This window comes from Diadema setosum, chromosome 10, assembly GCF_964275005.1.
Source record: "Diadema setosum chromosome 10, eeDiaSeto1, whole genome shotgun sequence".
NCBI classification, from domain to species: Eukaryota; Metazoa; Echinodermata; class Echinoidea; order Diadematoida; family Diadematidae; genus Diadema; species Diadema setosum.
In genome coordinates this window covers 8,513,526-8,540,590 of record NC_092694.1, presented here as the reverse complement: position 1 = coordinate 8,540,590, position 27,065 = coordinate 8,513,526, and the positions used below count along the sequence as shown (strand labels likewise).

Here is a 27,065-nt window from a genome sequence, read left to right as displayed (position 1 = left end):
TTAACTGCCAGAAAAAGAAATGTCAAAAATTTATCCTTGATAACCCCAAAAAAATTATTAAAATCTGTTAAATTAAAATTTGAATCATACTTGTTATGTATTAAGCGTAACAAATCATTCCAAATGGGGCTTACCTTCTCACAATCACAAAAAAGATGTACTATTGTTTCTTCAACTTTATTGCAAAAACTACAATTTGGGGAGTTCTTCCGTTTAATCTTGTATAAAAAGGAATTCAAGGCTATGGTATTATGAAATAATTTAAAATAAAAGGAGCGTAAACGAGTATCTATAGTACATCTAAAGTTATCAATATGCACAGTTTCCCAGTTAATATCATGCGGAAGAGCTACTTTACTGCCCCAAAATACACATCGTGAGTCTGGAACACACTCATCCAACAATATATTATAAGCATAACAGGGTACCTTTTTCGTTTTAACCAAATGCTCGGAGAGGGTATCAATAACATCAACATTTGTGTTACTTGGGTTATCAAGCCACTCATGAGGAATATGTTTAATTAAAAAGTTGTATTTTCTTCTATCAGATTTGGGAACTTCAAAGTCTAACACAAATTCTTCAAATAATCTATAACCAGGTAAAGGTGAAATCCCCATAAACTTGACAGTGAATATCGTGTCTTGTGGTGGTGTGGTCAAATGCCGGTTCATGATTGGTCGATATTCTGGGGGCTCGCCGACGACTCTCTCGATGTGTGTTGTGTACGCTAAATGGAAAATGTAACGTAGTGCCGACAATGCATGCATGCATTGCCATGCAGCTGCAAGCAGACAAATCCACTTCACGTGTACGTGTGTGTGTGTACGTGGGCCTTCATGCATTGTAGTAGCTGTCACAGTCACCGGACGGGACCCGCACTTTTGTTGCTGCTGTACGGCATTCCATCATAAATCGTATTGAACGACGTACAAGTGTAAGTGACCCTCGCCTCGCCGCACCTTGTTGGACGACAGAGCAGAAAATTCACATACCCTCATCGTGCTTGGAATCGTATGTGAAAGCAGCTTTCCAGTCGTCACCCGGCCAGTGAATGATCCGACTTTCTCTGAAATCTCCCCAGCCTAACGTTAGATTGTGTCGTCGAATCAGGTTTGTCCAAACAAAGACGTGAGATTTGTCATTCCATCGAAAGCTTGCTGCGATTGGTAATCCGGTTTTACATGTGTGTCGCACAGGCTACTGAGTATGTCGTCGGATACCACGAACTAGCCTACCATGATTACTGGTTTTTCAACTGGTGGAGGATAGAACTCAGTGACAAGTGATCACTGATTATGCTCTAGCCTCAAACGTTAGCTAGATTCTATGATGTATCACAAATATTTAGGAGCTGACGATTACTAGTACTGTACGTTACGTCTTACGGATTATAATTGTTAGTGACATCGAGAGCATCACTGCCATCAGTATCGGTATCAGTCACATTCGAGCACAAGCCGGTCGACCGTCGAGTGTGTAGAATCTAACGTTAGAATCTAATTAATCCTGTGCATGTTGATGTTGACGAGGTGTTGTGCTTGTTGTGGATGTGCCTATAAAATAACAAAGGGCCAAAGGTAATGGCAATGCTAAACACTGAACAGCTAATGGTTAGAATGAATAGTAAAGCCTACCTAGCCCAGTCATAAACTAAAGAGTAAGTGGAAAACTTTCTAGACACACCCTGTCACTTAGCCCGACCAGACACTGTTACGCTATGCGAAAACAGCGTCTGACACGCACGGCATGCAGCCTCGAAGTGAGGAACCTCAACACAACTACAAAACTTAGGAACATGTATACTTTTCTCCTTTAAACAGAATACTTTACTCACGTTAAATGCTACAGAAGAATAGTTCGCCACACTAGGTCCATGGAGACCACTTCACTTGCGATAAGTCCGTGGAACAACTAAATGACACTTTCTGGCGCAATTCCTGACCGCCGGGCTTCGTCGTTGCAGGATTCAAAATGGCACCTTGACTTATGCGCATGCGTGACCGGATGTGCTCCAGAGCGAGCGCGTGTGCGTTGAAAGTGTCGAACAAACCTTGGCGTCTGCGACACAATAACCCAGTACAGTTTATAGCTGTATACCTTATACTAGTAACCGTGCGTACGCTGCTTGAAAGGGCATTCACATCACGTGACCACCCGATATCTGAGCTTGGCCTGGCGTGAAAGATTGTGTACGGTGTGGACTAGCCCCGGAGACCGCGCCGCCAGGCCGTGTGGCGGCTGTCGCAGTTAGGTGTGGACATGCTGGATATGATGATCAATTTCGGTAAGTTTCATTACGTACATTTGAATATATATAGCATCAGATGTAGAGTAAATATTGAAGAGTATACTCGATGAGTTTGAGGTGACAAAAATGATCGTAAGTATCAAAAGTCAAAGCTATCGTGTACGATTACGTCGCCTCTCCTAGTGATTGGTGGTCGCGCGCGTACAGCCCTGTCGCGACGTACCATGTACAGCGACTGGGCTGTGTATAGTTACCTGTCACTATATGTACATGTGGCCTACCAGGTCACGAAAGGGACCGCCACGAGCAACTAGTGACCCATAATAACTGAATAGAGTGAGGCCTACTGGTACTCGGAAACACTCGGACAGTTACTTTGTACTGTAGACATACGCTGTTAATATTTTCGTGTAGGCCTACAGATATTTTCGTGATTGACGAGGTCAGAGACATTTTCGTGAGATGTTTTTGCGAATCGATGCTGGTGCTTACGTTAATGCACTATCATCGAAGTGCATTAAGACATTTTCGCATGTTGTTAAATTTGTGATCCAACTGTGATTCGCATAATTCGTGAAAATTAGACCCTCGCGAAAATATAAACAGCTTGTTAGTATTTTGTTGTGGAGGATATACTTGTATAAAGTTGTAGGCCGAGTGTAAGGGAAGGCCTCCTTTAACTTCCTTAAGAAAAGTATGGTATATTGAAGGCCCTCTTATCCCAGTCCTACAAATCCCAATTCTGGATGCCTTGTAAATATGATTCTAGCCTGACCAAACGCTGTGCAAAGCACGTGAAACTTGTGTACAGCAACAGGGCTGTGTATAGTTAATTTATGTTTAGATGTCAGTAGATCTAACTTTTAGACCCTTTTGGCCTTCTATACTTTTAGTTTGACTTGACATTTTGTGTCGGGGAAAAGATCCTCTCTGACTGGCTTTTTACAATGTAGCTCTGAGCCAAAAGGCTCAAGTGAGCTACAGTATTGCTATACTTTCATGCTCAAGCACAGATCTTGTGTTGTGTGCTAGTGCCTGGAATGGAAAAAGGGTGTGTGCTCCATGCATATCACCAGGGAGGTGGGATCCCACCTCCCTGGTATATCATGGATGGTGTGGTGCTACTACCATATACGGTAGCTAGTGATAGAAGCTGGAACTGAATTTCACATCCTAGTCCTCTCCTCTCATCAGATGGCAACCTGAAAGGTCTCCACCACTGTGGGTAGAAGTAGAAGTATAGTACAGTACTGATAGTATCAAGGTAGGTTTTCCATAGCTGGTTCACTTTCAAGTATCAGTTTAAACTCAGTTCATCTCCGTGTGTGGTACAACACTCAGTAGTACAGTTGACTCTAGTAGGATATCAATTTGCGTGGGTACAATTATCACTATCTGGGAGGTGTAAGAGATACCCTTGTGGGACTATTCCTATTCTCTTGGGGTTTTACCTTTGTTCAGTTTATAATTAATTTCCTCGCACCTACTGTTGCAACCTGGGAGGTCTCAACTTGGATATCACATCTTGGCTGCTTTGTTTCAGCGAAAATTTCCTTCATCAAGAAAACAATATTGGCTGGTGATTTCCAGAATGCAAACCCTCCAGGTATATGATTTATAAAAGCATGAGACTTGTGCGCAAGGGTCTTTCTCACGCTATAGCTCACCTCTCCGACAAGCTTTTTCCAGGGCTGCCAACATTGGAAACTACTTGAGAGTGAGACTCCCATATAGGCCAATGCTATAATTTCGGAGTCAAAATGAGTGAGATCAATAGAAATGCATGCAAATGAAATAAAGTTTTAGAGTGAGAAAGGACCAAAATGAGTGAGTCGCACTCTCCATGAGTGAGAGTTGGCAGCCCTGCTTTTTCTCACACCTCTCAAAAAACAAAGAAGCAGAAAACATCTTGCACAACTTGAGAAAATAGAATAAACCAAACAAAGCAGTGTGGAAATCATGCAATAGGCTTACAGAGTGTGGCAGAAGAAGCATAGGACATCAACATGTCAAGGCTTCTCCCCTAATAAAAGATAGCAATTAACTAAATTTGAAGCCAAGACAAAACAATACAAACCAGAACAAAAAAAAAAAAGTACATATGCCTACTTGCACTGATAATGATCTATGGTTTTATCACAGAAACAGAGGAACATGGATTTCCATCCACCAATATGTCATATTTTGGCTCAAAAAAAAAAAAAAAATCTGCATCAAGATTAAAGAGCATTTCATACCCACCAGATTGCACAGTTTACACTTCAGTGCTATTAGCGGCATTTATACTCAAGAGAGAGAGAATCAAGATGCAAAATGTGTTTCGAATGGCATCTACAAACGTGATTTGAAACGCAATTCTCATTTTGCCGCATTTATCTAGCCATCATATAACTGCGATTCGGGTGTTGTCCCTGCACTGCTGCTTTGCTCCATTTGACCCGGAAAGTAGAGGTCAACTGATTACCACAAAAACATGCCTTCATCATTCACGCACAAACAATGGATACAAAAAATGGCACATGCTTTTCTCCGCAACTGAAAACAGTGGGAGGATGACCTGGGCAGCTCAGATAAACGTGTTTCAAAACAGCGTTGCCTTTACATGTGTCTACTCCCACAAAGGCCATCATGTTCTCAATGCATTTCATATTGCCCTTTGAATGGCATTTCAGTTCGATGTTTCTACACACATTCTACATTTGTAAAACACAGTTGCGTTTGTCTATCACTTGAAAATGCCTCAAATGCATATAGGATCATGAATCTGCCTTAAGAAAATGTTAAGATAAAAGCTCCCTAAAGCTCATTGCATGCAAAAGGGGATACCCCCTCCCCCACTTGGGCCACTGTTCTCCCTCAGACTTCATACTACTGTACCTAACCCATGTCTGCACTTCTTGAACTCCAATTTCAGACTCCTCCTTCCTCAAAGAAAGAACTGTTAACCCTTGATCAGTTCTAACAAAAGTGAACAATTCCCTTAAAATGAATCCCCATTATGTACAGCGCTAATTACATTCAGGGTGACAATTCAATTCAAAACAAGACAATCCTCAGCCTTTGTATTATAAGAAAACATTCATGGTCCCAAGATACAAAGGAGCTAAATTGGTAGACCCTGCTCTTGTTATGCATGTATGCACACAAGTACCATTGATCCCAATAGTTACATTCAGACGGGAGCCCTTAACCTCGTAGTAAGGGACCGTGAAGACGCACTCGTAGTTAGCAAACCTCGAGGTTTGCTCGATGTTTCAAGCCACGAGAAATCTTATGGTTAGCGCTCTAACCACGAGCCGCGGGAGGTCCCCACTCGTAGTTAAGCACCGTGTGGACACAAGAAACAACGAACTCGAAGTTAAGAGTGACCTCGCCGTGAACTCCAGCCCCCACAATTTCCCTCTGCTTCCGGGTCAACCTCCCGAACGTACACCACAAATACACTACACGTGAAAAACCTGTGACGCACGACACAGCAACATCATCTTTTCTTCCCATGCGCTTGATCTCTGAAACTGAACACGTCAAACTCGCTAGCTACTGTATTCTATATTCTTCTCCGGCGCTAAAAAAAATGTTTTCGACGAATGTCTTCATAAAGGCATAAAGTCATCAGTGCAGTGCTATCTCTGCATACCATGACAGAGAAAAAGAGTACCTGTAAGCGAGTCCGACAGGGTTGGACAAAGAATAAATACTGTAAAAGTGGAAATTTTCGCGGTGTTGAAATTTTCGCGCATTTCGCGCAACCAGAAACTAGCGCGAAAATAAAAACACGCGAATATTTTTGCTTGCCATACGTTCCTATGCGTGATGTCTTGATTCCGCGGAATTAAAAACACGCGAAACTCTTCTGACCCGGCCTAGCGCGAAAAATTAGTCACGCGAAAATATTCACTTTTACAGTAGACGCCTTGTTAGCAGTGTGGGCTGAAACTTCCGGTTTTGTGGTTTTAACATCGAGTGGGACCCACTCGTAGTTATGGGGGGGGGGGGGGGGCAGAAGCTTAACCTTGATGTTTCGTAACCTCGAGGTTAAGATTCGTCGTGTGGACACACATCATAGTTAGGGGGCAAGAGCTAAACCTCGAGGTTTCCTAGCTTCGAGGTTAGGGCCTGCCGTCTGAACGTAACTTCTGTGAAAACAACTCTCGATACAATACTGCATGCATAAAAGTAACTGATCAACCCATTAAATCTGAGAAATGGTACAGCTCCAGCCAGTCACCTTCACAGATGATACTGTTAAACATGATATTTTAGCAGCATGAAATTTTCGAGAATTGGAGGCGACAGCCTTTTTCACGGCATAAAATTTTCGCAAAGTGCCTCGGCGTTGGCTTTCAATGCATAAATGTGTGTAGTGTAGACAAGAGCCTTTGCATGCATTTTAATTTCATGATTCTTGGCTCTCACGAAATTCTCAAAATTAAAACGCATGCGAACATTCCTCTTTTTACAGTAGTACACCATGTATGCATTTAGGTTTGAGAAGTTATCCCATTCAAAATTTCAGTTGACAACCGTAAACAAGTTGCTATCTTCCCCACAAAATTGGGAATTACCACATTTTCAAATTTCATTACCAAAATACGAGTGGCACACACAGTCCTATAACGCATACTTCCTGTTGTAAATTATATTACAAGGAAATGAAGATTAACCTGGGCATGCATGGTTTTTATTAGCTTGGCATGGCCAAGACAAGCAACACAGTATTTATGTTACACATGTATCAGAAATAGATTTCGAGGTCTTGAAGAGTTCATGGTTCAAGAAATCAGTCATTCATGTATGGAAGATATAAAAAGTAGCCCATCCTTGCTTACCGGCTACAGATACAACACTGCTAATTAAATCTAGAGAAGAGCCTTCTCATTTGACTATTCATGGAGTTTATACACTAGAAGAGTTAGACCCTATGTGCTGTATCCAAGGCAAAATATACACATTTATCCCTGCCATACACTGCCTAGTTTAGGCTATTTTGTACTTTGTAGGGTGTGGGAGGGGGTGTCCCCCTCCCACGGTAGGAAGATTTTTTGTATAGGATATGTTGGTCGTCGTGCGATTTCGTGCATACGTTTGGTAGATTTTTTAATGATTTTGTAAATCTGAATAATTCTGGAAAATGGAATGGAAATATTGTTTTACTCGAGGAAATTATTAGGATCGCTTTGTTTTACTTTGTATTTGGATATTTGGATTCAGTCATTTCATTTACTGATTTTCATCGAATAGACTGAATTCCTCTCAGAATTGTACAATTTTATAATATAGTTTCTATCAAGTATCTCACAAAGAATCAAGAGCTGAATCCTCACCTCAACCAACACTACATTGTATACCATCCCTTTAAAAATCCATGTGGGTGTCCTTTGTGTGTGTGTGTGTGTTTGTCAATTTACACTGCATACTACAAGAATTAACAGTCAATGAAAGTAACTACATAATGTACCACCCCCCCCCCCCCCCCCTTATTGAGTGGTACTTATCATGGCATGTAAATTGACTCAACCTTGCAAAGTAAACACTGATCAGTTTCTACACAGTATACATGGTGGTCTACATAAACTTGAAGATTGAAGTAGTATGACAAAACAAGTACTAGCATTTGACTTTGAAGGTCAATGTACTTTTCATTCAATTTGTTTTTCTGCCGGGCAGAAACACTTCTTTTTTTTTTTCAGTCGGTTGTTTGTATGTTGAGTGATGATTTAGATATTTTTTTTTGTTGTCATAAACGATGCTCAATCTAAAATTACTGTGCTCTTTAAAGTGATGAGAATTATCATACCGTACATTATAATTTGTCCAGTTCATTGTAGGCCTACATTGTTTATGAATGATACACAAGCCATAACTGGTATTTAAAGATGCTGTGATGCATTTTGCCATACTAGACCCGCACCCTCAGGTTCCCAGGCAGGGTCATGATCCGTTCATCCTTTTAAAGGCATAATTTACCATTTGCAGATGAAACAAAAATCCAGCATTAGTGCTTTGGAATAGTTCTGAAATGTGAGTTAGGGATAGAAACAAGCACTGTCAAAATTTGAATCCGTATTATTGATGTTAAGTGTTGTTAAATACACAAAATGTGAACAATAGTTATAATAAAAATGTTTCCAGACTAAAATGTATACAGTTACAGTTTATTGAGAAAAACCCTGATATCTCCTTATATTTTAGGTTTTATTGCAAATATTTCATACGGTAGGATGTTTTATGATACAACAGACCTACACATATGCATCAAATGTGATATCTTGAACATTTTTGAAATCACTGCTCCCAAAGGTAAACTGGACCTTTAATAGGCATGTACATGTAATGTTTGTTCTGTAAATGCTCTTAGAAACGTCAGTATTAAGTGCTACATGTACAAATGTATGTAAGTGTTATTTATCATTATTATTATCATTATCCTTGAATACAGTATTATGAGTCAAAAGCTGCATTCACACACAGGAGTTGAGGGTTTTTGCTTTGCGATGATAAAACTTCTGTTTTATTTGTCGCTGTTCACACACACTGCGCAGGACAAATTATTACAATGTTTCAAAAAATTGCACAGTGACCGGAACGTGACATTGGGCATACAAGTGTATGCGGACATACTATGGTGAGTCGCACTGTGGCAATTACCACTAAAAAAAACTTGAGTTTCTCTTTGCATGCCATTCACACATACAACTCATGACCAATTATCATGATGTTTCATAAAAAAAAAAAAAAAAACACAAGTTGGATCAGTTTTTGGGTCACGATAATTATTAACGAGGCTTTTATGTGTGTTCGCACACATGAATTATTGGTTTACATCGTGTTGCAAAACTCAAGTTTCAAAAAGCGTTAATTAGGGTGCGTGCGAACAGTGCAAAAGTGCTTCATTTGCAGCAGAATTTTTTTTTTCCTTGTGAGAATCACAAATCACAGAATCTTGCATCAAAATGCAAAAAAAAAAGAAAAAAAAAAGGGGGAATAACTTTTGTGCGAGAATGCAGCTAATCTGTTTTCTAAAGAGAGTTACAATTGTACCTGTACAAATTTGTTGTTTCCTTCTGAGAGTGTACAACTGTAGGTTGGCATTGCCAACTGCTGGAAACCTTGAGGTGCCAAAAGGTAGAAAAAAAAATGTGTACATTGTATAGCAGTGTTCATCTTCAACATAGTAGACTGTTAAATTGTTCTTTGTCAGTTGTTCCAAGGTCATGTCACCATAATGGGAATACCATGTACATACGTCTGTATGTGCATCAACAAAATCTGATAAAATTTGAACATTGTAGTCCTTGCCATGGTACCATAGGACCAGGGAGGTTTTTGTCTCACCTTCCTGGTAGGGCCTACGTACTTGTAGGCTACATTTGTACTGTGTTCATAGACCTTCATGTCGCCAGGGAGGTCTAACCTCCTTGATGTAGCTAATGCACATATATCACATTTTTTGTTTTGTTTTGTTTTGTTTATTTCACATATTAAAGCTATGTCCAGGATATTGTATTTCTGCATGTATATAAACCATTAGGTACTGTGGGGAGAGGTGTTCATAAACTTCCTTGCTATTCAACGCTGTAGTGGAAGTACAATGTAATGCATAATTTAGTGAGGCATTAACAATGTATACATTGTGTGTTAGTATGTAGATTTAACAAATGAAAAATCTTTAGGTCACATTTCTTACAGAAGTGAGAAGGTTATATTTTGGTTCGAGATTGTTTTTCCTATAAATCACATATCACAGGTGTAATATTCTCTTCTGAGGATAGAGCATGCTATGAGACTATACGACCCCGTTTACAGTGCGGGGCCGGCTCGGCCACGGCCGAGCCCGGCCTCAATTGTGCGGCCGAGCCTCACAATTTTGTCCGTTTACACTGCTGGGCTCGGCCGCGCTTTTAATTCAAACCTTTCAATATTTTGTCGTAGTGGCGCTCTGCTTGTAAACAAACGCAATTTGGTATAGTCTGGTTTTCATACCCTTTGCCAACTGGATTCCGTGGCGATGAAGTCGCTGTTCGGGCAAAGGCCTTTGCCAAAGGAAAAATCCTTTGCAGGACAAAACCATCTTAAACTATACTAGCTTTCGACGTGAGGGGGTTAGTATCCTAAATAGCGAAATATTACGGGCAGAGGGTTTGGAAGCCAGACTAAAATTGGCCGCACATTTGGCCCAGTTTGCGTTTACACTGAGAAAAGGCCGGGCTCGGCCACGGCTCTGCCCCGGCTGAGACCACCTTCAGAGTGAGGCCAAATGCGAGGCCAATTTTGGCCCCGCATTTGGCCTTTTGCGCGTTTACACTGAAGCGGGGCTGGGCCTCGCCTCGCACTGTAAACGGGGTCATACATTGTATTGCTTCATACAATGTAGTCATGTGACAGAACAACTCTTTCTTGAAATGTTCAATGAATGCCTTATCAATAGCAGACATTAATTTCATGAACATACTGGCAGCCAGCACTCTGTAAAGTTAATGTGAATAGTCATTAGTAATGGATTGGAGTAGGGGCCAATCTTTATGACAGCAAACAAACAAACGAAAAGTAAAAAGTAAAAAAAATAAAAATGCACAGTGGGATAAGGAACGGGTGGGACTTGAGTGAGAGGGTAAATGGGGGGGGGGGGGGGAGGGGGTAAGGGGTCTCCAACGGCTTATTTTTTTTTCTTTTATAGTGAGAAAGTGTTTAACTTTCCCAAACCTAGCAGATTTGCCTCAACCCGTTGAAGACGAGTCCCGAGTACTGTATACTTGCGTACGAGATATAGGTGTCTATGGGAAATGTGTGTTGTAGCGAAATCAAACCATCCTCAACAGGTTAAAAGAGGTGAATCTGAACATTGGCACATGTATTGTTTTTCCATCATGGGGACCAGCCAAATTGAGATGAAATTATACTGTTATTGTAAACTTCCATAATTGCAGTCACAACTAAAAACATTTGGAGTGGTCTGGATTGCTTAGACTAGCCAAGTGGGGGTAAGACAGGGGTGTGTCCACGGAACTATGTCCAGGATGACTGTGTTGTATGTCTGATATGATGAATATGACGTGTGTGTCTGTATGACAAGACAAGGATGTGAGAAGCCAGCCTTTTGGTGGCTGTTGGCTTGATGATATCACCACTACAGCAGTTGTCTGACTCAGCATTATTGTATTGTAAAACTGTGAGCCTTCTTCTTTGTTTCTTTCGTACATCTGTCAATTGTGTTTTTATTTTTAACAGCACATGATATTTACAACATATTATACGTACAACGTAGAGGAAAGAAGCTAGCTGTGCCACAGTGTGAAATGCTTAGTTCTATGATCCTGTAATGTAGGCTATGAAATATTAACATTAATCATTTTAGTTGAAAAGATGAACATTCTTTTGAGGAAGATTGTACCATATACCGAACAGCTTTGTGTATTTCAGCTTGGCTGTAGATGGATATTGACTGCACTAGAAAAGCAAGTAAAGTCCACTCTCAGACCACACATTTCCATGCTTGTAATTTTGTTTCTGCCATATTGGGTCATGCTTAAAATCATGAAATGTTCAGACACTGAAATATTTGAGTATCCCTGCTGTACACAAACAGCGAAGGACAGTCCATGGAAATGTTGTTGTGTCAATTCCATGACCCTGCCATTGATTAATACTAGGTATGCCCAAGCAATTTGAGGCCCCAATGTTATCCATTCTATGTCTTTTATTGTTTATTTGTTCGGTAATATAATGAAAAGTAATATCATGAAAGAAAACTACATGTACCTGTCCTGTGGACTTCGTTTAACGGAAGTCCTTTGTATTACCTTTGACACAATATGAAAAAGGACTGTCCAAAAGTAAAGGTACATCTGACATGGGATTGTGACTTGCTCAATTTTGTCTTATTTTCTCCCTGTAGTGGCACATTTATGTGGGCATCAGCCATATGACACACAAAGGCTATCAACGTCATTCTTTAAAGGGGTAGTATAGTATTGGTGGAGATGAGAATTGGGCTTTCAGCTTTTTGCAAGATACCAAAAAAAACACTCATGAAATAGTACAGAACATACCATTCCACAAGGAATTCAAGGTGTATTTGATGAAAATCGGTTTTGGAATGACCGAGACATCCCAAAACAAAGTAAAAAAAAAAAAAAAAAGGGTAATAAAAGATGAAAAGATGGGTCCCATCTTTTATTCAGATTGCTCTGTTTTGGATATCTCAGCCATTTCAAAACCAATTTTTATCAAATAAACATTGAATCCCTCTTGGGATTACAAGTTGTACATGCTCTTTCACATACCTATTGGTTTCTCATTATCTCGCCAAAAAATGTTTGAAACCTGAAGTTAGGTCTCATTCAAAACTACATGTATATAGATGATCCCTTTAAAGCCACAATAGAAGTCTTCCTGTTTCTCCCTTGTAAAGCATAATACTTGTCTGCTAGTATTCATTCTGTGGTCAACCCCGCCCTGAATTATGCGTTACAGAGTCACTGATGAACATTACATGTTGTCTCTGGTTAAATTCTCCTTTTACAACTTACCCCATTAATTCAGAGTGTGTGTGTGCATGTATGTGTGTGATGTGTGTGTGTGTGTAGTTGCGTTGACTATTACTAGATTTAAGTCTTGAAGTGTCAATAGGCCTATACGCACAAGCTCAAATCAAAGCATCATTAACCCATTGAGGACGAGTCCCGAGTATACTCAGGCAGGTGTCTATGGGAAATGCGTGCTGTAGCAAAATCAAACTGTCCTCAACGGGTCAAAAGTAGTGAATCAATCCAAATACAGATTCAGGGTATGAAACTATAACTCATTGCCCACATCTTACAGAAAACCCCATTCGATTTGCTTCAGTGGTTAAAGAGAAATGAGGCATTTTGTAGAGGATGTCAAGAATCTCTTCTCTCCAAGTTCTGTCTATTGTATTCACACACAAAAGCATCCAAGTGCTAAACTTGGAAGAATCAGATTTATGACATGCTTTACAACATTCCACTTTTCTCTGTGACTGCTTAACCAAATTGAATGGGGTTTTCTGCAAAAGAGAGCTAAGATGTTATTTTTTAAGACCCTGGAGTAGCATTTAGACAGTTTAATCATGTTGGGTGTTATAAATGCAAAAATTTGATTGTAATCTTTTTTTAAACATACTGCACTGTACGTACATTTGTACTGCTATCTTTTCTCCAAATAATGTGCCACTCAAGATTCATGAGAAAAAATACATGTAGGTACCTGATGTGAAATAAATACCACATACATGTACAGTATGTGGTGAAAAATCATTCTCGATCAAATCATTATACTACGTGTAGTTACTTTGGTGTGCAAGGAAAAGTTGAATATAATGCCTTTGTTGTGAATGGAAGGAATTATCTTGATTGAGAACCAAGTATTTCATACTATTATGTGCCTAGCGTCCCAGGTACCAAACTATTTTGAGATTTGACCAATGAGACAGAGAAATACCACCAATCTCCACAAGTTGCTAGGGAGCGGATTATTAAAGGGTTGGTCTGACTTCCTTAAAGGTCTTGTTTACCTTTGAGAGCAGTGATTTGAAAAAAAAAAAAATCAAGATATCACTTTTGATGCATATGTGTAAGTCAGTTGTATCACATATATCGTACCATAAAAAGTTTTTGCAATGAAGGCTAAAATATAAGGAGATATCACTATTTTCTCATTAAACCATAACTGTAGATGGTTGAACATTTTTATTACAACCATTGTTTTGATTTTAGATTAAATTTTTAATAAATTTCAGAGTTGTTACTGTGACAACAAACTGAGATGACATCAACCATGTGGAGACCTACGCTCTGCACATTTGCCAAGAAGATTCTCCAGACCAGTAGTGTGAGGGTGCCCCAGCTGCATCTGCTTTCGGTGTCCTCATCCCGCTCACAGTCCTACTCGCCCATCGGAAGTTTAGACCACCCGAGGATTCTCATAACAGGTCCGTATCCATCTTCCATTCTTTTTCTTTCTAGATGAGAATTACAGTATTGTATTGTAGTATTGTTCTTGTAGTATTCTTCCATTGTAGATTTTTGTGCTTCTCTGAACTATCACAAAAATAATGATATGCAATCTGTTCTTTTTAAGATTTGTACACTGTAGTTCAAAATGCCATGGAACATATAGTGACCCTGCACCACAAAACCAACAAAAAGTCGCCAGAGGTGGATTTTGAGCAGACTCTAGGCTTTAAAATGATGTATAACTCAATTCAAATGGACTCTCCTAACCTATCTAAATATGTGAAAGAAAGCACAGACTTTGGAAAAGTGTGAACTGAGAAAAGAGGCTCTGAAGTGAAGAATCTATTCAAGCACTTAATCTATTCCAAGCCACACTAGCTGTGCCATGAATGGGACAAAAAATGGGGTGTTAACCACCGGAGCAATAACAATGAAGAGATTATCGGATTAAGCTGAAATTAGGCATGCTTTATTAACACATTTTGTCCATGATTAATGCTAAGTTTCAAAGCAGTAGCGCTACATGTATCCTGTCAAAGGTTACTAGAGTTGAAGTGAAGAGTGTGTACAAGGTTTTTAAGAAATGAAAAGGGGACTCTATTAGAAACACAATAAAGTCTTAAAGAAAAACTGCTAAAAACACAGTTTCTTATTTGTTTTATGATCCCAAACTTTAACATAATGTAGAGGAAGACTTGCTCTTTCAGAAAATGTTAAAAAACTCAAGATTGGCTAGGTTGACCCATTTCACCTAAATTTTCAGTCCTCACACAAAATCAGTGCGTGCAACTTTTTGTTCGTTTTGTGATGAACAGTCACATATGTGCTAAACTGCAAAGTTGGAAACAAGCAAAGTTGAGTGAAATCTGCCAGTTGCAAATATATTAATAATCATGCAGATACTGTACTTCCTCTCACACAGTATCTGCAGTTATAAAGACCAATAGCAGGTTTAAACACAGGAGGACGTTCATTTCTCTAATAAAATGCTCCCATTTGAGACGGGATTCCTGTAGGAAAATGCAGTTTCTTCTCCTGTTGCCAAGTGACTAAAATCTAAACATGATCGTTTCACATCATGGTGTTTGCATGACAGAAGTTTTAACTTTTAAAATGGTATGTAGGCCTATGCTTTTTCTATGTATATCCATTGATTTGAGAGAATTACATCAAGCAATGTATGCACGTACAAAATGTTGTATAACTGGTGAATATTGTATTTGGGGCTATGGGGGCAGGGGAAAGGTGTCGGCACCAAATAATGGTCAAGAAAATCTGATCAGGTGGTAAAAGTATCACTTAATAAGATGTTATCACAGTGGAATATGTTGCTCACTTATCTTCAGCTTCCAAAACAAAGTGGTCTGTGGAATTGGTGTGGGTAATAAAAGCAACTATCAAAATTAATGCTCTTTTGCAAATAATCATAAACATTAGCTAGATTAAATCGTGTACACAGAATCACTTGGGCTGCTGTTAGGCAAACTCCATTTTATGTTCAAAGTACATCTTGTAGAATGAGTAAGGAGTGTTGTCCTTGTTTTAAGAAAATTTGGTGATATCCAATATTGGAGCTGAGGACATTGTATATTGCATGAATTATGTTTTGGTTGGCAGTAGTTTCACAACTTGATAGTTATGAAAATATCAGTCAACTTTTATAAAGATCCATGCATGTGGCAAATTCAAATGATAAACACTGCTAAGTATGCTTTTTAGCTTCATTGCTCCCTGTGCAAGAATGGACTATTCACTGATTGTACAGGCTCTGTACGCTGTGTGCACATTTGATTGATATAGAATACATGTATGTATAATACGGGTGAGACTGGATTGACTTAAACATTCTGCATGACGTATCATCCATTAAGAACAACATTTTTGAGTGAGCTGTCATTTTCATACAGGTCATGGAAGCGTGAGATTTATTGCTTACTGCAGTGTTATTGCACTTTGCAAGCAGAAAAGAAGTTCATTCACCATTCACAATTGGCATTCCAACAGATTAACGAATGGTTTGTGAAAAGAAAGAGAGAAATCAGTAGAAAGATCGGAGGCATTCTCATTCAAAACATTCTCACAGAAAATGCGCCTATACGGGTGGGATTCACACGTACACGAATTAGCAGGATACGAATCTCAAGATTTGCATCGCAATGTGAATCTCAAAATTTTTGCATGTGTGGACACAGAAATTCAACAAATTAGTGCGATCAGCATCGCGATGCTAATCCCATGAAAATTTGCGCTTATTTCTACATTGGTGCGCTAATTTTCCCCGCAGTGACTGTGTGAACGCAGGAGCAAATAATCTAGAGATTTTACATCCCATCATTCAAAGAGCACATTATATATCAAAATTTATTATAGCATGTGAACCACACCACTGTGATGCACAAGAACATGAGATTTACCGGTATTGATTTATCGATTGCCAATATGAAGCGGGCTATTTCTGTCTGTGTGTACGCTTGCAAAAATCTTGAGATTTGGAGGGCGATTGTTATCCCACTATTTCTCACATGTGAACGCTTTCTAAAAATCCTGAGATTTGGAGCATGATCATCATCCCACTATACTCAGTACAGTTTATTTTTAATGCAGCTACACGTATGAAGGATTGATTTTATTCTCAAGTTTGTTTGGAGAGGGAGGCCCACCTGTAACAGATTTTGGATGAATTCTGAATATTTTCAACACACAATGGATGACAAATATTCTCCTGTTTATTCCAGAATGTTTTTGTCAAATGGGGCTGGGGTATAGAATTCAAATCAGGTAAAAACAAATCATCATCTGTCCAAATAATGTCTACATTGCGCTACCATGCATATAGCTGACAAAGACTTCAGTACATTGTAGTGATCCATCCATGACCAAGGCGTATTTCATAAAAGATGTTAGGATAACAACTCTCACTGGAATGACAACTTCCCATAGCAACAGCCAATCAGGAAGCTGGATTTTTGTCAGTACCATGACAATTGCCGTTCCAGCAAGATCATGCTATCTAGTCTTACATTTTCATGTCCACACTATCACAAATCTTCAGTTATAAATCATGGTGCAAATCTCAAGGTTTGGAAATTGGATCCTACGCATTCGCATTGGTGCGAATGCCACTGTTGTATGCAATGGCACCTTTTAATTTCTGGTAGAAATCATGATGTTGGATGGTGATGAAACTTGTGCTTTACTTTGTTTTGCTATCTTACACTTTTTATGTTATAATAAATGTTTACTTTAAATGAATATTCCTTTAAAGGACAAGTTTACCTTCATAGACATATGGGTTGAGAGAATGCGGCAATATTTAGTAGAACACATCATTGAGAGTTTGAGGAAAATCGGACAATCCGTTCAAAAGTTATGAAGTTCCTGCTCAGTCACAGCTGGATGGAGAAGGGTTTATTTGTTCCTTTTGCTGTGATTTAATCTTGTGTATTTTGTTTGTTTTCCACAGGTGGCTTAGGTCAGCTTGGTCAAGGGTTAGCCCAAGTTTTGAGGAGTAAATATGGCCGGGATAATGTTATACTGACCGACATCGTTAAACCACCGAGGCATATCGTCGATGCAGGTCTGTATACACTAAAAACAAAATATCTCTCTTTTTTATCTGCTTAAGTGATATCCATCCTTTCTTTTCCTAATCCTCTTCTTCCTCCATCATTTTCCATTTCTTTTTCCCTTAGATCTATCTTTTTTGATTTTCGAACTTCAAATTTTTCTTCCTTCTCCTTTTTCTCCTTCATCATATAAATTCCTCTCTTTCTCATCTTTTTAAAAAAGATTTCTCTACTGTTTTCTTTTCATGTTCTTTTTAATTTTCCTTCCTCCGATCGCCTTTTGATAGTTAAATGTATCTCATATGAGTAAGGATGTAGTCATTTCATGGAGTTGGAAATGTTAAAATGGACTGTCTTTGAAAAAAAAAAATCACCACTTGAACATTACTAGAAGTTTCTAATGGCCCAGAATGTTATTTTTAAAGATAGAAGTATCACATCGATACTGCTATAGGCCGATGTCAGATTTTTAGATCAAAATTCTATTCTGATGATGAGAAAGGAGACCCTTGGTTCAGAATATTAGGGGCAATGTTCAAAGAAGAATTCTTGCCCATGGACACCCAAAGTTGGGCACAGGAGTTCTACCCCTCCTGCAGTGATACACATTGTATGACTTATATTCCAGAGAATTTGTTCATACAACAACCACTGAGACTACACACAAAGTGTCTGAGAGATTGGTAACTGTCATGGTTACCGATCGCGATGGGAGCACGGAGAATTCAGACATGTGTACACTTGAGTGTATGTTTTAATAGTGAATACCTACAGTACATGTAGGCCACTACTCCCAGAGTGCTCCAACTTTGGCGACCAGAGTGTAGAGCTCTTTTTATGAGAGCTTCTAAACCCAGCTTTGAAAGGGTTAACTTTAGTGTGCTGTAGGGCTCGATTGTCTGTTCTCTATACAAAGTTTTGATAGAGTGCTTCAAGAAACCCTGCATAAATTGAGGCTGCGTTCATGCGAAACTAGAATTGCGTTTCTAAACACGTTTAGTTGCGTTGCATTCATGCGATTTTTCCATTTAAACGCGTTTCAAAACACCGATCTGAAACACGGAAAAAAGGGTGTTTTGAATCATGATTCTGCCAGAATCACGATCGCAGAAACCGCATGAACGCAACCGTGATTTCAATCATGATTCTATGACATCATTGTGCGCTGTGCGCATGCGTGTCTCATGGGGTATCCCACAGCTTCTAGTTCTGTTCGCGCGCTTGTGTACGTCTTATGAATCGTGTGTTTTGGTACCATACTTGCACTTGTTTGTTTTAAAATACATCAACGCCATACACCGATTCTATGCCCGCATGAACGCTCTTCCGCTGAGACAGTGATTTGAAACGCTGTTTTGAATCATGATTCATGTTTGTGATTCTGACTACGAAATTCGCATGTGTTATTGTGTGTTATTGTTATTGTTATTGTGTTATTCCCCATTCTTCAGGCCATTTAAAGAGCACCCTGGGATCACTCCTGAACCCCTCTGAACTCCATATTTAAACAGAAGATCCAGCCCTGGAGCACTCTTACATTGTATGTTATCCTTGTCTTGAGGCTAGGCTCAAGAGTGCTTCTGAAATGCTCTAAAATCTCTCTAAACGGCCACCAAAGTTCAGAGCGCTCCGAAGTTGAATGTAGTGGGCACTGTGCATGCAGCTTGTAGTTCGAAGTTCCCACACACTCAAAGGTCCCCATGACATGCCCCTCTTGGCCAGTTTGTGCCCTGGGGGGCATTTCATGAAGCAGTTTGTTCGGATATTTTTCTGACAAATTGTTACAAGCTACTGAAATCCTTGCATCTGATTGGCTGAGAGGAAATATAGATTATCACTGTTTGAGCTTGGCGATTTCAAGTGCATTGCAGGTTCACAATATCTGTTATCTGTTTTGTCGCTATTTCTGTGGTAGGAGGGATATTAATTCAAATCATGTACTGTGTTCTTATGCATTAAAAAAAAAATGAGCTGTTACCCTGTTACTCTGACAATATAATCTTTGACAACTCAGTATGTTGTGAAGCAGGGTGATACAACTTAATGCTTGTGCAGTGGAGCGTTCATAATCATCACTTTGTCATCTTTCATTCGCTACCACCCATCTGCACTGTGCATTCACACTCGCTCATGCACAAACACAGTATAAAGACTGGGGTTGAGTACGGGTACCTAGCTGTCCAGCACAGTTGTCCTTGTCTGTAATGGGAAAATAGTCTGTGAACTAACATTCCACAGACATGATTTGGATTTTTATACACACAACAACTAACAAGTCACACCAATAATTGTCAATCAATAAGAGTAGAACTGATAAGTGTGTATGTGTTCGTGTATGAGCATACTTCCAACAGCCAGTGGAGATATTAAAAGCATGTGGCTACTTTTTCTGGGTAATATGCAAAATGATGATATTGTTTTTAATATTTAATAGCGTGATGATGCTTGATATGATATGGTCATGTGTACCAAATAGGAAGTTTTGTTTGTGTGTTTTTGTAACAACAGGATATCACATACATTGTACCACATGAGCAAACATACAGCCTTTAGGGTTTGTAGACTGTAGCATAGAAAAAATTGAAATGGCTTACGTGAGGAAGCAATGCATACATCATCACATGTTACCAAGTATTCCTTGTGGTCAATGGATGTGGCAGCCTGCAATGGAAATTTCCCAGAAAGGAGATGTCTAGTCTGATTTTTCAGACCCATCCACTGTGGTGTTTCAGCAGAGCTGGAAAATGATGATACAGTATACACAAAAGGCTTCTTTATTGGGAAATTGCATGCGTGTATGGGTGGAAATGAGTTGCTGGCTTGGCGGAGGTCTGCACTCTCTGAGTGCTTTTAGTTCAATTATATTTATCAACATGAATTGAATCAATGAAGACATGCATTGAATAGATAGTGAATACATTTAATGATCTATCAAACAGTTTTTTTTTTTTGAGTACATACAATAATGTACATTGTAGGCTTACTGTCGTGTAAAGAATGAAATGTGTTCATTGTATATCCAAGAAATAAAAAAAAAATCCTCTGTTTCTGGGTATGATATATTTAGTGAAAGATAGAAGGAGATTAAACAGTTAGGCAATGATTATGTGTATTAAACAGCACATTTTAAATCTGTGTGTTATAAGTGGGAAGTGGCAATTAGACTAGAAACTAGACTAACTCTGCGGCCAGTAGCAGGCTATTACAGTACTTGTGATATGAAATGAAAGTATGGTGTCATATCCATAAACAGGATTGTGACTCTCTGATCCTCACCCCACCCCCCCCCCCCTCACACACACACACATACAGTGTACACTACTGTACGTGCATATTACAATTCTTGTATCTTTGTGTTTAAAATGTATAATCTACAAGAATTGTATTCAGAAGTATCTTATATTGCTATTTATTATATCTCGTGTTTGTTTGTACTTTCACACCCCGAGAGGGTTTCAAAAGAATCAATTTAAAATTTTAACAATTCTACAAATTATATACACACATTTATTTACTTGTAATGTACTTGTTTTCTACAGAGCAAGGTTTTGTTTTGTCTATTTGTTTGTTTGTTTGCTTGTTTGCTTGTTTGAAATGTTTTAATATACAGCCCAAATCAAAGAGTGTTTTCTAAAATTATTCAAAAAAAAAAAAAATGATACTCTACATTTCAGGAATCATATCCCAACTTCAGCCCAAAACCATATAGGTACATGTACATTGTATAGTGTGAGACATCTTGTAATCCTGCAGTAATTGGTTCTTTCCAAGTGTGTAGTGACTTGTTTGAAATGTTTTAATATACAGCCCAAATCAAAGAGTGTTTTCTAAATTATTCAAAAAAAAAAAATGATACTCTACATTTCAGGAATCATATCCCAACTTCAGTCCAAAACCATATAGGTACATATGTACATTGTATAGTGTGAAACATCTTGTAATCCTGCAGTAATTGGTTCTTTCCAAGTGTGTAGTGACACAAACTGAATCTTGTCTCTCTCTCTCTCTCTCTCTCTCTCTCTCTCTCTCTCTCTCAAAAAACAAAACAAAAACAAAACAAAAAAAAAAACAAAAAAAAAAAAACAATGCTCCTCCCCCTTTCAAGAAGATTTACAGTGGCCAGATTCCAGTAGTACAATTGTACCTGCTTCATGGCAGGCTGAGTGAAGATGGACCCATTGTCCATGCAAACTTTTAGAATTGAAGCAGGGCCAAGAATTTATATTGTCTAGAAACATTATATTCTGAGACATGCTAGTAGTGAGACTACATCCGTAATGTTTTAATTGTTCATTAATAGATATATTGACTACTTTAAAGTTGAAGGCTAATAAGAGAAGAGAAAAAGATCAATGATGGCAGCTGGAGAACATGTGAACCAGTGGATATAACGGATTTCAAAACATGTTGATAGGGTTTAGAGTCAAAACTGAGAAATTTGTGAGCAATAATGAATGAATCATCAGCGATGTATACGATGTACCAATGGATTCTATAAGCTATTTTAAACTCAAACAACAGCAATGACAACCACATACATCAAAAAGTGTAATCCTTTTAAAGCTTTATGATATGGGAGTGCTTATATTCATTGCCATTATACTCCTCAGGTCCCTACGCCTTTGTCGATGTTCTGGACTTCCGGAATCTGCAGGAGATCATTGTAAACGAGAGCATCGACTGGATGGTACACTTCAGTGCTATCCTCAGTGCTGTAGGAGAACAGGTGGGCAAAGGGAATGGTTTTTAGTGCATTTATAGTGAAGAAGCAGTTGACCATTTTGTGAACTCTGAATATTTCACAGTATGGAGATATGAATTGTAAATCTTTAATAGATTTTGCAGTTGTCTTCAATATCAAATTTAAAGATCTGCAAATATTTATGAATTTTTATATTACTATTAGTTTATAATTCGGCTGCTGTGACCCGGTCTTTTGTAGAAAATTGTCATTGCTAATTTTTCCTTAAAATCTGTAGAAGATTTTGATTTAGCAGGCATACTTTTTAATAGAATTTATGCAAAAATAGAGGTTTTATAGTGAAACTTTATTAGGAGAAAGCAAATACAAATCTTCTGAGGCATTGGCTCATCGGATTTTCATGTAAAATGTGACTATGACCAAAGTTACTGGTTGGGGAAGAGAATCAAAATCTTGAAAGAAGGTAATGGTATATTGGCACTCAAATCTAATAAATCACCATCTTTATGCTTTTTTGTTGTTGATGTAGTTTTTCTTTCATGTCAATACCAGGATGTACCCCTGGCCATCAAAGTCAACGTGCAAGGTTTGCACAACGTGATGGAGCTAGCCAAGATGTACCAGCTGCGCATCTTCTGCCCCAGCACCATTGGTGCCTTTGGACCCCAGTCGCCCCGCGAGCTGACCCCCGACCTGACCATCCAGAGGCCCAGGACCATCTACGGTGTGGCCAAAGTTCATGCCGAGCTTCTGGGAGAGGTGAATAGTATGTTGCTGTTGGGGCGACAAAATCTTATATCTAAAAAATGTTATGTGTTCAGGAGCGTGGCAGCCAAAGCACTACAACAAATGAGATTTCCTTCCCTGTGACATGCTATGGTGGCTTCATTTTTGGTGGTAAGACAGCTAGGATTCCGAGAGGACATCACTTAAGTGAGTGTCTGACAATTAATCGAAAAATTTTTTAAAAAGTGATTTTCACCAAAATTTGAGATACAAGGTCTTGTCACCCCAGTAACAATATGCCATGGAATTATGCTTATTTTTAATCAAGATATCATAGTGTGATGGCTCATCCACTGTTTCTCAATGACTTAACCCATTAATGACGGACTGATTTTGCTACAACACACGTTTCCCATAGACACCTGCCCAAGTATACTTGGGACTCGTGCTCAACGGGTTAATCTCACAGTGTTGAAGGTCATGATATTTAACTGCTCCAGTTAAGTAGCAAAGCTTGAAATATCGCCAGTTTTTGCCACCGAAATGTGCATCCATGATAGGCTTCCCAGTGAGCTGCATGCAGCAACACCTATGACCTAACAATAACCTGAGTGGCTAGTGTAGAGAAATATAAATGTATATTAAAAGACAACGTGGAATTCATTCATGAATAATGCTTTGCTTTGAAATATTGTCCAGTTCCTCATGTAGTTTGTGTTCTCTGTCTTACTCCAAATTTAGTACTATCATCACAAATTTGGCGTAGACTTCAGGTCGCTCAGGTTACCTGGCGTTATCTCTGGTGATACGACCCCTGGTGGTGGCACGACAGGTAAGACAACAATCTGACAGCATTGAAACTTTTATACCCCCGTTCCATAGAAATTTTTTTTCATTGGTCACTCATTGGAAGCACAGTTTTTGCTTCTCCACCGAAGTTGATCAAACCACAGTTTGATGAATCCGACTTTGTGTTGGTTGACTATCGGGTCAGTGTCAGACATGTAGGGTGTGATCCGATGAGGGAAGATCGTCAGATGAAGGAACTAAGCTCGGAGCTTAGTTGGCCATCAGATGCTATTTTTACTTGCAAATCCAGTCAGTGTCGGGTAAGTGCCAAGGCAGTCCACCTAAGTATCTAGTCAATTCGATGTTTGTTAGATTTGTTTTGTGCGACTGTTGGGCATATCCAGCTGACGACATCTGATGTCGGTCTGTTGAGTTTCTGACAATTTTAAACCAGTCATAAGTCAGGTAAAGGTTCTGTATTTGTGTGCATATAATTTTAGCATCTCAACAAAATATTTTCATGTTGTGTTGTTTGCACTCATTGAGTTAAGTGTGTTACTCAACTCACAAAAATTTTCAAGCCTTGAAATATCATACATACCTGGTATATACAATAACGTATCTGCTATGTTCAAAATCTCTTTATGATGCAAAATCTGTGTGAATTGTAACTCTATTGAATGCAGCTTGGATATAAAATGCATTTTTTTTTTCTCTCTCTCTCGTTCTCAAAGAAACTGATAACAAATTGCCCAACTATTTTTTTTTTTCCATGCAGACTATGCAGTGTCCATCTTTGACCACGCCCTCCAGACTGGACGGTTCGAGTGCTACCTAGAGGAGGACACCGTTCTACCAATGATCTACATCGAGGACTGCCTCCGGGCCATCCTGGAGATGTTGGAGGCCCCAGCGGAGCTCCTCTCCCTGCGGACTTACAACATCAACGCCGTCAGCTTCACGCCGCACGAGATCGCCACGGCGATCAGGAAGCACATCCCTGAATTTGCAGTTTCGTACAATCCAGACCAGAGGCAGGATATTGGTAAGTATTCAGTATTTTCTTTTGTGCTGTATTTTTAAGGGTTTTTTAGGGTTCCTGCGGTCATGGAAAACAGTGAAAATTCATGAAAAATGCAGAATTATGAATATATCATGGAGAAGTCATGGAAATTTATACATTCATATATTTTTTGCTTTTCACTTATTCTTCTTTTTCTATCTTCTTTTTTGTAATGTCGTTTTGTTTCTAAGGGAAACATTTCGTTAAATAAAATGAAACCAAATTGTCGGCCACTGACAGTGTTGGTGTAGTATACACACTGACACTTAAAATTGACACTATTTATCTATAGTCATTTCCATTTGTTTACCACTAACCACTTAGGTTTTCATGAAGTTACTGACTGAGAAAAAGGTCCTGGATTTCTGAAATTTTACATGGAAATGTCATGGAAAAGTCATGAAATTTATTTTTGAAAAAGATGCAGGAACCCTGTTTTTTATAATGAGAAAATTTACTGGGGGTAGGAGTAGGATTGAAAAGACTTTAGACGGAGCTAGAAACGAGTAAGATATCACATTTAAGGTGCAAGTAAGTGCAGAGGATAGCTGAATATTGCGACTAGCTTACAGCATGGACTGAGGCGTCCTCTGCCTGTGTGTGAATGAGTGTAATGTGCAGTGCATTTCACAATTCACAAAGAAATGCAGCAACGAACGAGCCAGTTTGTAATATCTCTCTGTATTTGTCATCTTGTGTAGCACCTTGCTGACTAACCCTACAGGCTACACCACTGAACCTTCTCTGCTCTATCCTTTCATTCAGTTTATCAGCTGACAGTACTCTCTATGTCTGATATGACCTATGATAATATAATTTATGTTAAGGCTGGAAGAATTCTTTTTTCTTCTTTTGTGAATTGGAGACGCAATTACAAAGCTGCTCTGCTGAGGTGCTTCCTGGCATAATGTAAAAATGTGTCAGATATTTTAGAGTTCAGTGAGCCTATTACACAATTATCTTACATTAAATACTAATGCAGAGGGTATGAGATCCTATCTATCAGTTTCCTATGCCAAACTTTACCAAATTTTAAAATATTGTGTCTATATGATCATTCTGAAATGTCATAAGTCTAAATATAAATTGACTTGAGGTCATTAAACATGTAAATGCAGTGTGCAAATGTTTTGTTGAATTAATATACTCCAGTGCCAACTGTGTCTCAGCTAAGTCATCTCCTACTTCCTTTGCTTGTTATTGCAGCCAACAGCTGGCCAAAGAGACTGGACGACAGGATGGCGCGGAAGGACTGGGGCTGGAAGCACAACTACGACATCGACGCCCTGGTCGAAATCATGCTCGAGGTCGTCAGCAAGCGGTTGGGCATCTCCGAGGAGGTCCTGCAAGACACGACTGCGTCCAGCATCCCGTAACTGTGGCAACAGGGAGTTCTGAAAAAGCATCCATCCGTATTGTGCAGCTTTGAAGTGGCAAAAGTGATCTTTCCTTTGGTCACACCCAATTGGCAGAATTAGATGCATCAACGAGAATCTTACGAACAGCAGTTCTATCTTTGCTCTTTAGAGTGTACCTCCGACATAGCAACCACTCGTACTGATCCTACGCCGCTGGCATTTTGCAGTTGTGGTTCCACATATTTTCAGAGTCAATATTTTGCCTCATAAAATGGCATTATATAACAAGATGACCTGTTTGACCATGATTTTACAATGGATGTTTAATTTTTTCCCCTGTTATGATATTTTAATTTCTGATTTTCCATTTGCAGCAAGCAGCATTATGATAGTAACCTTCCACTGGTGCAGTTCCAAACTGCTATATTTTTTCTTATTTCTATATCTTCAGATGTTGTAAAATAAGATTATCTCAATTTGCAGTGGCTTGCATGGGGATACCCCAAGAAGTCAAATATGACTCTGATTTATTTATTAGTCTTGAGTTGTCTTTTTTCCCCCTGAGATGGAAGTCTAGAAGTTCAGCAGTGTGGAACTTGATTCTCTTTTAATGTTGATGGTCATCTCAGCTGTCA

The 27,065-nt window shown here is 39.0% G+C and overlaps 1 protein-coding gene across 1 annotated transcript; it reads left to right on the top strand.

Annotated features, from left to right (window-relative positions):
• Positions 1-1,030: 1,030 nt before the first annotated feature.
• Positions 1,031-26,615, top strand: LOC140234239 (L-threonine 3-dehydrogenase, mitochondrial-like). Its single transcript, XM_072314301.1, has 8 exons — positions 1,031-1,113; positions 14,010-14,201; positions 17,690-17,803; positions 22,403-22,518; positions 23,047-23,253; positions 23,962-24,052; positions 24,788-25,054; positions 26,279-26,615. Exons 2-8 carry the CDS (start codon positions 14,036-14,038, stop codon positions 26,446-26,448), a joined length of 1,131 nt encoding a protein of 376 aa, XP_072170402.1. The 5' UTR covers positions 1,031-1,113; positions 14,010-14,035; the 3' UTR covers positions 26,449-26,615.
• The last annotated feature ends 450 nt before the right edge of the window (positions 26,616-27,065 follow it).

Bases quoted from the DNA above. Each gene is read 5' to 3' on its own strand.
- LOC140234239 (XM_072314301.1), top strand. From the start codon at position 14,036: ATGACATCAACCATGTGGAGACCTACGCTCTGCACATTTGCCAAGAAG. The intron at 14,202-17,689 runs GTCCGTATCCAT...TGTTTTCCACAG, and splicing joins CCCGAGGATTCTCATAACAG to GTGGCTTAGGTCAGCTTGGT. The intron at 23,254-23,961 runs GTGAATAGTATG...CTCCAAATTTAG, and splicing joins ATGCCGAGCTTCTGGGAGAG to TACTATCATCACAAATTTGG.